Source organism: Antedon bifida, chromosome 9, assembly GCF_963402885.1.
Source record: "Antedon bifida chromosome 9, ecAntBifi1.1, whole genome shotgun sequence".
In the NCBI taxonomy this organism is placed as follows: domain Eukaryota; kingdom Metazoa; phylum Echinodermata; class Crinoidea; order Comatulida; family Antedonidae; genus Antedon; species Antedon bifida.
Genome location: NC_136234.1, coordinates 14349563 through 14364536, shown reverse-complemented (window position 1 = coordinate 14364536; position 14974 = coordinate 14349563). Strand labels below are relative to the sequence as shown.

At 33.8% G+C, this 14974-nt stretch overlaps 2 protein-coding genes across 2 annotated transcripts in view; both read right to left on the bottom strand.

Annotated features, from left to right (window-relative positions):
- Positions 1–151: 151 nt before the first annotated feature.
- LOC144851575 (CCAAT/enhancer-binding protein zeta-like) lies at positions 152–14716 on the bottom strand. The gene is made up of 24 exons (XM_078709100.1): positions 14551–14716; positions 14066–14217; positions 12958–13123; positions 12316–12424; positions 11456–11712; positions 10852–10977; positions 10125–10214; positions 9798–9882; positions 9155–9239; positions 8762–8858; positions 8321–8405; positions 7803–7917; positions 7054–7195; positions 6115–6243; positions 5387–5546; positions 4972–5054; positions 4263–4416; positions 3863–3989; positions 3116–3225; positions 2321–2366; positions 1949–2160; positions 1423–1598; positions 960–1041; positions 152–639 (listed from the first exon to the last, which is right to left on the bottom strand). The coding sequence occupies exons 1-24, from the start codon at positions 14698–14700 to the stop codon at positions 497–499; spliced, it is 3081 nt and encodes a 1026-aa protein (XP_078565226.1). The 5' UTR covers positions 14701–14716; the 3' UTR covers positions 152–496.
- Positions 13095–14974, bottom strand: part of LOC144851594 (glucosamine 6-phosphate N-acetyltransferase-like) — a 29295-nt gene continuing 27415 nt past the window's right edge. The window contains exon 7 of the mRNA XM_078709130.1: positions 13095–13104. The gene's annotated coding sequence lies outside the window, so the exon portion shown is untranslated. The remainder of the gene's footprint in view (positions 13105–14974) is intronic.

The following is a 14974-nucleotide window of genomic DNA, read 5'->3' as shown; positions in this document are numbered from 1 at the left end:
GTTTTTAATTACTAGGCCTATACTGTATCTAAAATTAAATTTTAAATAATTATGTTTCCTTATTAAGAAATTATAATTTTTATTTATTTATGTTTTGTAGTTTAGTAAGTAACAATATATTACACAAAGAAACAAAAATATGTATGTATCAACAATTTTTTAATGTAAATTTTTTATTTTATTTTTCATACATGAACTTTCATATAATCAATGGTGTTTTTACAATACATTTATTAACTTTTATTAAATTAATAAAACAATTATGGCTATTCAAATAATAAATTTAAAAATAACCTTGATTGGTTAGGAAAAGTGTATCACCTCCTTAAGGCAAGCAAAGGGAACAGAAATATTCTTCTTCATACTTTTATTATGTAAACAAGATACATATAAAGAATGATACATACAGTAAAAAGTTCAAGACACTAGAGCAATTGTGAAAGTCGACCTATTTTGTTACATAATGTATAAATATTCATTATAATAAATTGTTCCTTCATTTTTTATTGAATTTCTTGTTGCCTTTTCCTTTTATTTTCCTGAGGTTTGATCTCTCCCTCTTTAGTTTCATCATTGACTTTACGTCTTTTCCTCTCATCCATTTATCACGCCTCTCTTCCCAATCAAGCTGCTTAGCACCTGAAAACAAATGATTTTAATTTGAGAACCAAAAAAACAAACAAAAAAAACCCCAAAAACATGGTTTCTGATTTACCCAAATTGTTGAGGTTTGCCATAAAAGTGACCATCCATCACACATTCCAAAAAAATATGCCCAGGGAGGGGGTGGGGTGAGAGAGACAGGATCTGCGGCAGTCCCCTGTGAGTTTTAAATGAGTATTTGTAAGGTGCATTTCAAGAGAGCAATTTGGAAGGCCAAGGGCAAATAAATAATGTAGAAAATTAAAATAGATTTCAGTGGAAATGTTTACAATTCAGAATTAATTTGTGTTACTTACTGGCTTTGTCACGATTGATTAAAGCATGTGTTCCAACGGCATTCCTCTTTGATCCAACATTTTCATCCATAAGCATTGAAAACTGAAATAACAGAAGGTACATGTCACAAAAGAAAAGTAAAGTTTCTGGCCTACAAATGAAGAAAAAAAATCGATCCTACTAAACATCACACGCCTCACAATGCTATACAGAATTATACCACACGCACCAGGATAGTGTTAGGTTTAGACGCGTGTGGTACTATTAAGTATTATATATAGCATTGTTTGGCATGTGGTGTTAAGTTATGATGGGAATGATGGGAATAAGGTTACTGTTAGGTCAGGCTTTTCAGGCTATCACAATGTGATACACATTATGACACTGTATTACAGAATTTGCAATGATATTGGACAAAGTATACAGTAATGAGAAACAGCTACATTAGATCATGGTGCTAAAATGATAAATATTATGGCAAACCTCTTCAACAACCGATGTGACATCATTTCCTGTCCTGGCTTTTTTCGACACATTACTTTCAGAATCAGTTTTTCGTTTCTTAGCTTTACTGGACGCTTTCTTGTCATTTAAACCTTTCTTGTCTTTCTTTACGCTACTTTTCCCTCCCTTTTTACTATCAAGTGCAAACTCTTCATCTATATCAATAACATAGAAAATTAGTTAAATGTAATGTATTTTTTCTATATTGTATTTTATATTGTATCAAGTTTGTTTTGTTTATATATTTAAATAGGCAAATTTCCAAGGAATAATAAGCGAATTCATTCACTATCCTTCTTAAAGGTGGCAATCCTGTTCACAAGACAAACATATACACAATGTGCTCTACATAAACAAAGTCTTATTACAAGTCTTTGGGAGGGGAATTGGCCTATGCACAAATGTAACAACATATAACAAGTAATGTACAAATATAAACATAGTTTCATTAATTTGAAGAAGTAAAGATTATTGATTGACTGATTGATTAACAAAATTCACTTACCATCTTCAGACATATCAAATGCTTCTTCATCAAAATTATCATTCTCAATTTTAAAATCATCTGCATCAAGATCATCACTTAAATTATCGTCAATATCTGGATCATCACTGAAATCATCGTCAATATCTGGATTGTCTAAATCTTCTGAAAAATCTGAATCATCTGAATCTGTTTGATGTTTCTTTTTGCTGCTTTTTGATTTATGAAAATCTCTGCAAAAAATTGATTAATAAAAAAAGCTTAATTTAATAATTGAAAAAAGCTTAAGAGGATATTATATGCTTTTTATTAAGGAACATTTAGTAGGATTAAATATTTATACTTGGGTACATTTGTATAGTCTCACAAATCACATATTCCGTCTTGACTTACCCAGCAAAATCTACGTCATAGTCCATTTCACCACTCTCAAGCTCATCTAGAGTTCAATAGAGTAAAAAAGATTCATTTGCTTGGAAAACAGATTATTTTTATTTTGAACTCATAACATTTTCTTGTATAAACAAGAAAATTAAAATATAATTGCAAACATTTCATTACAAATTAACTCATACTTTGTGACACCACTATTCAGGAGAAACTGGAAAAATATATGTTTCAACAATGTGGCCCTTCCTATTCAGGGGGAACCCCTATTCACTCCTATTCAAAGGAGACCCCTATTCAGGGGACACTCTCTATTCACTCCTATTCAAAGGAGACCCCTATTCAGGGGGTACCCCTATTCACTCCTATTCAAAGGAGACCCCTATTCAGGGGACACCCTCTATTCAGTCTTACTCAAAGGAAACCCTAATTCAGGAGGAGACCCTAATTCAGGGGGTACCCCTATTCACTCCTATTCAAAGGAGACTCCTATTCAGGGGGTACCCCTATTCACTCTTACTCAAAGGAGACCCCTATTCAGGGGGTACCCCTATTCACTCCTATTCAAAGGAGACTCCTATTCAGGGGGTGCCCCTATTCACTCTTACTCAAAGGAGACCCCTATTCAGGGGGTACCCCTATTCACTCCTATTCAAAGGGTACCCCTATTCACTCTTATTCAGGGGACACCCTCTATTCACTCCTATTCAAAGGAGACCCCTATACAGGGGGTACCCATATTCACTCCTATTCAAAGGAGACTCCTATTCAAAGCATGACTAGTAACAATATTGCACTTACCAAGGCATTTCTCAAACTCATCATCACTGACACTTGAAGCATCAGAGTCCATGTCATCAACTACCTTCGCCTTCTTTTTGGTAAATTTCTTATTCTTCAGCTCAAAGTACCTATTATGAATATGCAATGCAACAGTTAGGAAATATTTGCCATTGTAGCATTACTGTACATAGTATGTAAGTAAACCTGAAATCATTTAATTTGAATTTACTTTCTTGACAAAAGAGGTGGGGTTTAGGGAAAGAAATCATCCACCCTCGGTCTGCCTCAAAAGGTCTACCCTCTTGATATATTTGATATATAGAAAGAACACTTTAGTTTCTTTTCCAGTTTCTTCTCATTTACAACACCACAAACAGACCAAATCCCTGTAGGAGCACCCTTCAAACGAGCATTTCAGGCACTTTTCTATGAAAAAAACCCCACCTACAGTACTTACAAACCAGCATACAGGCCTGATGATCTCTGTAGCAGAACTGTTGAAACTCCTAGTGTATAACAGTCACTTCATATTATAAAGCTCTGTATACACTATCAAACTAGTTTAACAAAAAAAATGTGATGTGCCCAAATATGGTAGTGATACGCCCAAATATGGTAGTGATATGACATCATCATGTCCATATATGGGCACATCACATTTTGTTGTCACATAAAGTTTGATAGTGTAGACAGAGCTTTAGCTGAGTGAAGCAATCCAGGACCAGACAATGATATCAGTTGTTTTGACAAATATTGATGACTTACTTATAGAAAAAGAGCTCATCCATCGGAATACTGTTCTCATCTTTATCTAGAAACTCTTTACTATTGACAGCAAGTCGTCTGATTTCAGGGGCTACATAAACACGAGGCTGCATGACAGACACTCTTTCTGAGAAAAGAAAACCATCCAAAGATAAATACTACAACTGTTAAAAAAAGAATATTTTGATTTAACAATTAGGGTAGTTTAATCTACTCTTGTGAAGAATCAATTGTACACCAACAAAACGTATAAGTTATGTTGAGAACATTGTATGAATTTTTTGAGCTTCCTATTCTTTGCACCTCTATGTTGAAACTTGCCCCTGAAACTAACGAGGTTATCATTATTGTTTTGTACACTTATAATGAATAATAAATTATGCAAATAATATCAACGTACCTGTTTCCTTTGTCTTTGGATTACGGTAGACAAATCTGTCCAGGAATCGGATGAGCGTAAAATCTTGAAGGGGATTCCCCATATAGACAATAGAATCACCAGCTAGCAAATGTGTTGCAAATAACGATACCGTTGGGTGAAAATGTTCTGAAAGCTAAATATATATATATACATAATATTAAAAAACATAAATACATGGTTCTTTCAGTATATTAATGACAATGAAGCGGTGTACAGTGGCACAGTAGTTTGAGGTTGTACATGATTGCTTTTTCATCAAAGGTTCTTGGTTCGATCAGAACAAGGCAATCTAACAGGATGGTGAGCTTCGGAGATCAAAGGGTTTATCTGTGACTGTGACACGATCAGTTCCAGACACTGCGCGCCTTGTAGAATGTACATAGTACAGTACTGTTGGCATTTCTCACAGCCAGACATAAGATCAAAGGACTGTTACATATTCCTATCTTGGCAAGGCGAGCTCAGTGTCCTGTTGTTGGGATTGCCTCGATCAGAATAAATACCAATTTGTATTCACAGACAAAACATATAATATTAATAGGGACTTAACATTCTGTGAACAGCCTCTGAATGAGAACCTTTACTACGGGACACCCTCAGGACTAAAAAAAAAGTGTCCCTAAGGAGGGTTTTTTTGTATAACAAAATTTAAAGCTATTATGCTATAGTTTTTAAAATATAATTGTACCTTTCTCAGTTCCCAGTATACACAATTCTCAGAACCAGTAAACAATGGATTTCTTGCTAAAGGGTCATAAGTTGTCTTCAACCCTGTCAGTAATAAGAAATAAGTGCAAAAATAAATAAATGATAAATAATAAAACTGCTACATAGGGACTAATTTCTCTTTATATAAATATAATATAATTTGCGGTACACCAGGTGTTTCTAAAGCTCCGTCTACACTATCAAACTAGTTTGACAAAAAACGTTTGATGTGCCCAAAAATGGTAGTGATATGCCCAAATATGGTAGTGATATGACATCATCATGTCCATAAATGGGCACATTTTGTTGTCGCATAGTTTGATAGCGTACACATAGCTTTGAGGAAAAAATATCAAGTTGAAAATGTGAGAATTTTTATATACTTTTCACAGTACCTTTGTTTTTTGGTTTTGTATCCTTGTGAATCCAGGAATGTTTTTCTCCAGTGTTTGATGAATTCATGGCCACACTATCTGATGTTTCTTCTTTAGGTTTATCTTCATCTGAACTGCCATCATCAACATCATGAAAATGTTCTTCTTCATCATCAGAATCCTGTAAAAAAAGCGACAACCTGTTGTACAGTTCCAGAGTATATATAAACATTTCAAAAGCTCTGTCTACACTAATTTGACAAAAAAGTGTGATGTGCCCAAATATGGTAGTGGTATAACATCATCGTGTCTATATGCGGGGACATCACATTTTTTTGTCACATAAAGTTCGATAGTATAGACAGAGCTTTAGAAAACCGACAGCCTGTTGCACAGTTCCAGAATATATATATAAACAAGACATTTCTAAAGCTGTCTACACTATCAAACTAGATTGACAAAAAAAGTGTGATGTGCCCAAATTTGGTAGTGATCATCGTGTCCATATATGGGCACATCACCTTTTGTTGTCACATTAAAGTTTGACAGTGTAGACAGAGCTTAACACTAAAGCTTCCTTCCAACTACACCTTTGATTACAAACAGCTGAAATGACTGAACATTTACTGGTAAATCATGTAGCTACACATTTTGGACCCCTCAAATTTGCTGCAGACATCCCAAGACAAAACTGACCCTTACATTATGGGGTTGTGTAGTATATTAAATATTAGAATAAAGTAACCTACCATGACTTTTTCTACTATACTTTTCAATTGCGGCCTTGACTGAATGACCTCTGATATAAGGAACAGCATTGCACAGATGGCAGGAGGCTGCTGCTCACAGCTGATTTGAAGGAGTCTCTTTATGAATGCCTAGCAACAACAAAAAAGGTGTAGAGGTAATAACATACAAAGATGGACATTTCACGGCTGGTTTCCACAACACTATGCACGATACTAGTGTAACAAACATAATATTTTATTGGAGTGTATGTTTAAGAAAGGGATTGGTTAAGGCAATGGGAGGCTTCCATTCACACCCGAATTTTAAATGTCTTCTACCCTGATGCAGGAAATAATATCAAATTACAGAGAGACATAACATACAGTACAATAGAACCCCTACACCACTATTCAGAGGACACATCTATTAATGATTGTTTTAACACTACAGTCAACCTCTATTAAGGGGACACATTCCATGATAATGTTTCCATCACTACAGGCAACCTTTATTAGGGGACACATTCCAATGATGTTTCAACACTACAGCCAACCTCTATTAAGGGAACACATTCCAATGATGTTTTAACACTACGGTCAACCTCTATTAAGGGGACACATTCCATGATAATGTTTCCATCACTACAGCCAACCTCTATTCAGGGAACGTCCCTATTACTGGTGCTGGTTCAAATAACCGTCTCACAGAGACATCTGGTAGCCATTGACTTGAAGTTAGCATTTGGATGTTTTACTTTTAAATTGACAGTATGAGAGTGACTATTACCAAATTGCACAGTTACAAAAACAACTTACATATACATTGATGGAAATTATAAATTTCTGTTGAAGCAGGCTCCAATGAAGTTGCATCTAGTAAGTTGACTTTAGGGAACCCTTTTTGTGTCCCAAAGGTGTCCCCTTAATAGATGTACTACATTTAGATATAGTTTCACTTACTTTTATTCTCTTGACAACAACATCTCCTTTCAATGACTGGTATAACAAATTTAAAAACATTGATAGTCTTGGAGATTGCTTCAAAGATGGGTCTAATAGCTTTTTGAAAAGTGCACTATAGTAACGATCCGATGTTGATTGCCTGGAAACAATTTAGAAAATGTTATTTATTATTTAAATATTTATCTTGTAATTTAGAATACAGTTGTTTGTATGTGCTCATTCGACTATCGTAAAACTTCGAAAAGAAGCCGATTATTTATTTATTCATTTTATCTCTATTTTCCTTCTTACAGTAGTTAAATTTGTGATGAAAACTCTTTAATGAAATTGTATTGAAAACAATATGGCAGCTTGTGCAGTATCAAAAGGTGACGGCAGATAATAAAATTAAACACAAATATTTCTTCACCGGTAAATTAATAATAATATTATATATTAATAATAATTTATGGATGCAACTTGAAACATTAGCTATTATGCGCATATAATACAAGGCAATGAGAGTAAAGCATCTTGCCTAAAAGGATGCAATAATAGAGCCAATAGGCTCTAACCCATGCCTATTACATCGAATATTATCATTACACCATCACTCTCTGGTATATACAGCACCTGCAGCTATTCTCAGACGGTATCTCATCCAGAATGCAACCGGGCCCAACGTTGCTTAACTTCAGTGATCTGAAGAGAACCGGTGCATGGCTGTATTATAAGGAGAGAGAATCTATTAAGATCTGAATGCTTACCGTGAACTCATGACTTGATGCAGCAGCATAAGACATTGTACTGACGTGCTGAAAGGCGACGTGTGCACCATCTTAAACAGCATGTCTGTCTGCTCATCCAACTTATCATCTTCAACTATAACAAAACAAATTCAGCAACATAGTTACATTCATGATGGTTGAGCGGTTAAACCAAACAAGCATAGACAGGTTTAAAGACCAATTTATTCTTTTTTTTAAAACTTTATTTAGAGAGGGTAACCCTTCCAGCTAAACCTGCAGGCTAGCTGATATCCAGGGGTCCTCTGGTGGTAAGATTTCTTGAAGAAGTAGTTAAAAATTCACCATTCACACTTACCCTAAGGGAAACACTTAAATATTTATTAGTTAAGTGAAATACTTAATATTTAATAATAATATTAAGGAAAATATCTCACTTAAGTGTGATTGGTGAATACAGCCACAGGCTTGTGTTCATTTTAAAGAACTCAGTGTTTTTCTTCTTTTTTTTCAATCTTTCGGAAGAAACACTAACTTACTCTTAGCATAATGGTAGGCTCTGTTCACACCTGTGAGTACAGCACTTATCATTTTATGGTCGACTTTCTTCTTTTTTGTACAAGCCTACAAACATTGGTTATAAAAGAAATGGTTTATAATATATGACTTCACATTAGGAAAAATGATTTTGTCTGCCAATCTGTTTATTACAAAAGTATTTATTAATGTGATTCTTTGACTTGGCTAGCTATCAGTAAAAGAAATGATATTATTTTGTCTTTTAACCAATCACATAAATACTAAAGCTCTGTGTACACTATCAAATTAGTTTGACCAAAAAAGTGTGATGTGCCCAAATATGGTAGTGATATGACATCATGTCCATAAATGGGCACATCACATTTTTTTGTCACATAAAGTGTGGTAGTGTAGACAGAGCTTTAAAGAATAACATAGTCTTTGTCAAATCCAAACCTTACCTTGAAAAAAGAAAAGTATATGACCATTAACCTAGTTGCTAAATCTTCTTCATCTTGACTTAGAATAACTTGATTCATAAAACATATTCCAAAATACCTAGACAGACATAGAAAATAAATTTAATTAAAATATTAAATTGTATTATAGAGTGAGCTGTGTATTTTGACAAATTGGCAGCTATGAAAAGCGACCCAAACAAAAGCATTTAACATTCATTGCTCAGCACATACAGTAGCTTGTGATAACATAATGTAAACGACCCCTGTGAGTTTATGCAAATGAGCCTAATTGTGAATGGAGAATACAGCCACTGGGGAATATCTGACCACCTTCAGTTTAGCCGCAGAAATCCTATAATCTAATCAGCCCATACATTTCATAGTGATACTTACTGAGCTTTTGCACTAATGTTAGGTCTGTACAGCATTCTTTCAATTTCTTGGATAACAATTCCTTTCATGCTTGGATGAATTGAAACTGAATATAGAAAAAAAACAAATATTTCAAACTATATGGTTAAGTAAGAGTTATATATCTCAAACATAAATGGTACCTAGACCAGGGAAGATGTTGGTTAGACTAAGGCAATCTAACAACAGGATCCTGAGCTCCAGAGATCAAAGAATTTATCTGTGGCTGCGCCACAATCAGTTCCACGCCCATTAACAGACACTGCGGAGAATATGTACATAGTACAGTACTGTTGGTATTTGTAGCAGTCAGACATAAGATGAAAGGACTGTTACGAGTTCCTATCTTGGCAAGGCGAGCTCAGTGTCTTGTGAGACTGCTTTGGTTAGACAAGGTTTATTTTCATTGGTCACTTTCAAAGTCTTTTATCAAAATAACCAATCATCATCCATTAATTCAAAGCGATCTAGGCCATGGATGTTTATCTTTATCTCATTGCAGCATAAACACAGTCAAAAGGCCAACTTATTTGTGTCATATAGCTCTCATTTACTTTTTACATGCACATAAAGAAATGTAGTAGGCCTAGAAATCCACACACATTAACAAATTATGTTCACTTACCAACTTGCTGCAACAGGTAGACCGCTTTGGATGCGACCTTTGATTCTGGATCTCCGACCTTATTTACAAGTTTTCCCAGCAACACCTGGCAAAGAAATGTCAAAGGTCAAAATACAGTTAGTTTCACTTATATACTAGAAGTGTCAACAACCTCGTGTTGCAAATTAAATTCTAAACTTTTCTTATTAAAAGCTGCCATGTTATAGAACCAATAAATAGAACTATTCAATAGAACTATATTTAATGTGCAATAGAACTAATGCTGAAGGAAATTAACCAATCAAATGTCATGGACAGGCATAATCAATTAACTGGTATGGAACCTACCTGTTCTTGCTCTGGGTTACCAACCAGCAGTTCTTTCATTGTGCTAAGTGCTTTGGTCTTTACTGCTTGTACAGTGTCTTGACAGAGGGTCTTTGGAAAAATTGCAATAACAAGTTATTTATAGCATTTCATTTCATTATTTATTCGGTCATTTTCAGTATTTACAGAAGTAAAAAGAAACTGAAAATTGGGGAGACCATCGTCAATCTACGTCAGGGACTAAATCACTGTATTCAATTCAGTTTGCACCCTAAAGCTCTGTCTACACTATCAAACTTTATGTGACAAAAAAGTGTGATGTGCCCATATATGGACATGATGTCATATCACTACCATATTTGGAAATATCACTGCCATATTTGGGCACCTCACACTTTTTTGTCAAACTAGTTTGATTGTGCAGATATAGCTTTAAACATCAAAACATACAGTTAAAAATGGGTGGGGGGGGAGAATAAAATGTTACAGTGAGTCAAAATCAATATAAACCTTTAAAAGAAAAGAAGATGGGTTTTCTAGGACTGCAGCAATTTAAGTTCCAATGTTCGTTTTTACACCCTTATACATATAAAAAGGACAATGACAATAAAAACATGCAATGATGTTATATCACTTTATTTTGTCAAACTAGTTTGATAGTCCAGACAAGGCTTTACTTTGTTCTGTACTGCATAGTGATTTCATAATCTCTAATTGATTTTTTTTTCTTAATTCCAAATCTACCAACCTCTAATGTCTTCACAAACTCTGAGTAGCGTTTCTTTACAGCATCCTCAAAGTACCATATAAGGAGCCTTTTGTCTCGTTTTTCTTTACTTTTACCACATATTGCAGTCAGCTGATCAAATGGATGCTGCCAATAAAAATAAGCAGAATTAAAAGGATTATGTGGACTAATGTGAGGGAAGTTTAGAACATTTGCAGCAGGTAAATTTTACCTTAAGTTATGTCTGTATTTTAACTAATTAACTAATAAAAACATATTATAAATTCAACTTTATTTAACAACTGAAGTGCAAATCAAAACACAATATTTCATTATTAATACTATTGATAGAATACAAGAAAAAAAAAGAAAACATTTCAAAACATAATAAAACATTTGGAACACTAAATCAAACTAGTTATGACAAAAAAGTGTGATGTGCCCAAATATAGTAGTGATATGGCCAAATATTGAAGTGATATGACAATCATCATGTCCATATATGGGCACATCACATTTTTTTGTCACAGAAAGTTTGATAGTGTAGACAAAGCGTTGCTACATACAGTAAATGTGACCAAGCTATGTGTACAGTAAAGGGAATGTGTTTATTAGGCATACAAACCTGTGAAAATAACTTCAGTTTCTTATCCTGAATAAGGAGCTCCGACATCCAAAGCTCCTTGAGGTTTTCCAGTGCAGTTAGAGCCTCTCTTCTGCCTTTCTTATTCACCATCTGCAGTAAAGAGTCTAGGCTTGACAGGTTGTGCAGGGCACAGTCCTGTATCTGTAGAGTAAGAGCGGCAACCTTGTCTGCAAGAACACCAGCTGATATCACAGTGTTCATCCATTGTACCTTAGAGCTGTTACCAGAATCTTTTCCTAAAAATTAAATAAAGTAGGTAGGTGGGTAACATGCATGCCTTCTAGTCTCCAGGTCCAGGGTTCAATCCTGGCCTTGTGTCAGGGTTCAATCCTGACCTAGTGTTGTAAACTCACAACTCTTTATACTCCACTCTCTAAGCCTAAAAGTTAAACTGAGTTTAAAAGCACGATTATAATTTATCCATCTTGTAATTCTTCCACTCTAACTCAATCTAAATTGAAGGTACCATCCATGAGAATTGTAGTGGGTAGATAGTGGATTCTTTATGCAAGACACTTTACTTGCATTTTTGCAGGTGTACAAATGAGTACCTGGAAAGGTCAAGACACAACTTTGCATGCTAATAATACGTACACGCTTTACAGGTTTCCGCTTTATAAAGGATATTATAATTGATTTACTAGAGACTGATACTGGTATGTAGACAAAAGAACTGGCTGGTATGTCTTGGACTAAGTAAGTAAGTACTATTATTATTATTAAATAACATTCCATTGACATTAACATATGAAACCATATATTAATCTGGTGATCTCCATCTCCTGAAACCTTTATTTAGCTTGTTTTAATCATGGACCTATAGGAAAAAATGTACATACTTTGCTTGTAAAGTTCAACTTCATTAGCATACAATTTGGCAGCATGGGTCTGGAATACTTTCAGTGCTTCATCGTTGATCTGCTTAAATTTCAATGGATCTTCATTAAACTGTTAAAATAATAGAAACAAGGCAGTTAATATTTAGTGCCATTGGGCGATTGACATCAGACCTCTCAAGTCTACCTATATCCCAAGCCATTTCCTGACATTGTGAGTCTCAGATGTCTCTCAATGACTGATTGTTTTCCACATGGAAATATAACCTTTCATCATTCACCCCACCTCATGATATTATTTGTACCATTACACTCATAAACATTCATTATTTGTATATTAATTTGCCATTTAAGCTCTACTACTACTAAAGCATAACGTATAAAATTGACTCCAGTTCCAAAGGCAGGCAATTAAAATTACTATGCATAAATATGTAAATGAGATATAAACAATTAGCCACACCTGGGTGTTACAAAGAAAATAAAAACAAAAGGTGACAAATATGTTGCATTTATATATACAGTGTATATACAGTAATGTTAACTACTATTAATACAGTTTTGTTTTAAATAGCTTTCAGATTTTGTTATATAAACAGTCAGCAATTGGTATTAAATACAAAAAAAAAAGAAAAAATATCTTACCCTATTTTCATACCATTTACCCCCAGGCTTGAATAGATAAGATTTGTATGTAGGCGACTGCGTTAGTTTCTTCAATAAATCTGGTTTTATTATGAATTTGTTTAATTTTTGCTCCTGTGTATTCTTCTTGGTTGTTGCCGTTACTTTCTGTTCTTTTGTTTTTTCACTTAAAAGGGAAAAAAAAAAAATATTTACCTAAAATGATTAAAATTAATGATTACAAAACAAAATTAATTCAGGGTTGAAAATTAACCTTTAAACCATAGTGGCCAGCAGGGCCAGTTGAAGTTGGATGGTCGCCCTTATTAAAAATGGCTGGCCCTTATTAATTTTTTGTACATTTTTTTTTTTGCCCAAGGGGGGGAATTTATCCCCACCCCTCCCAATTACATCATTTATTACTTTTGATAATTAAATTACTCTCCCCAAAATGAATGAATTAATTAATTGCTCTCCTTGAAGGTTGTTGATCGCGCTTGCGATCCTTAAAAACGAGGGACTGCTTGTAGCTTATAACTTAGCTTATATATTATTAGCCTAGGCCTAGATTAGTTATAAAAGGTAGGTGGATGCAGTTTCTGGAAGTCGCCAGACGGGTCGACTATCACACAATTAATACTCGCCCTTACCAAATAAAGGTCGCCATTGGCGACCGGGCGACCGTTAATTTTCAGCCCTGTTAATTTTTTAAAAAATTAATTAAAATAAGAGGAAAATTAATTAATTAATGAAACTAAAACTGTAACTTATATTCTTTAAGAATTTTTTTTTAAATATTTATCTTTGCAGTTTTTTATTGAATTTTTATGTACTAAAATACTATAAAGAAATAAATGTCTGTCGGGATACTTTAAGTACATAAACATCGGGGAAACATGTAAATAATAATTATAAATTGTAAAATCGTTTAATTTTCTTAATATTCTGTAATAATAATGCTGTGCAATATTTATGTATAAAAACATGATTAATAATGTTGGTGTAAGTCACAAATGAAAACAATGATGAAAAATATTTTAATTAGCTGCTAATATTCAGATAATTAAAAGGTAATTCAATAATTCAATATCCAGCATTTTGGTATGAATATATTAATAGTAAGACAAACCTTTTAATCATAATGTCTTTTGATTTTTTTATACCCAAATTCTTAAGGAATGCAGCAACTTCTTGTTGACTAATCTCTGTGCCATCATCTTTGAGCTCTAACTCTTCCTTCAACGGATCATCTTCAACATCTTTTAATAAATTATAGTCTTCCTGAAAAACCAAAAGAAATATTTACATATTCAATTTCAAGCAAGTAAGGCCCAAGGGTATTATTAAATTAATAATAAATTACGAATTACAAACAAGCCAAAGGCAATTGTTATCTTTTTCATTATCAATATGATCAGTCATGCAGTTTTTGTGATATTCACAAATTGTTCACACACAAATATTGGATTTGAGACGAATTGACCTGCATTTCCACAACTTGCATTTTCACACACATTCCTCGGCTCAGATCACACGGCTCAGATAGTCACTCTGGCTAGCTAATAAGCTAGTTAGGCCTAGCTAGCTTCATAAAATAGCCAAACAATACTTTACTTCGTCTCCGCCAAGTTCTTGAACAAGGTTTACATCAAACTTGTCATTTTGTTCTTTCTCATCAATATTTCTTTGTACTACATCTTTGGGTATGTTTGTCTTATTTTTCACTTCAGATTTGTGTTTTCTTTTACCAACTTTACGTCCCATTTTTCACGTGTATCGGTCTTCTTGATTGATGTGTAAAAATGTCTATTTAAACGGAATTGGTCTGAATTTTTAAGTATAAATAAGTAGCGAAATCGCATGAACCCTGAGTGTATATAGACAATCATCCTACTTCAAAGTAAAATCCAAAACAAGGGTCGGGAGGTTAATTTTACAAACATAGTATATGTTCAGCAGTTTAATATATAAAGAGTCCATAACCTTTAAAATATATTTAAACAGATAATAATTATTTCTAAAGAAAAATGTATTTGGT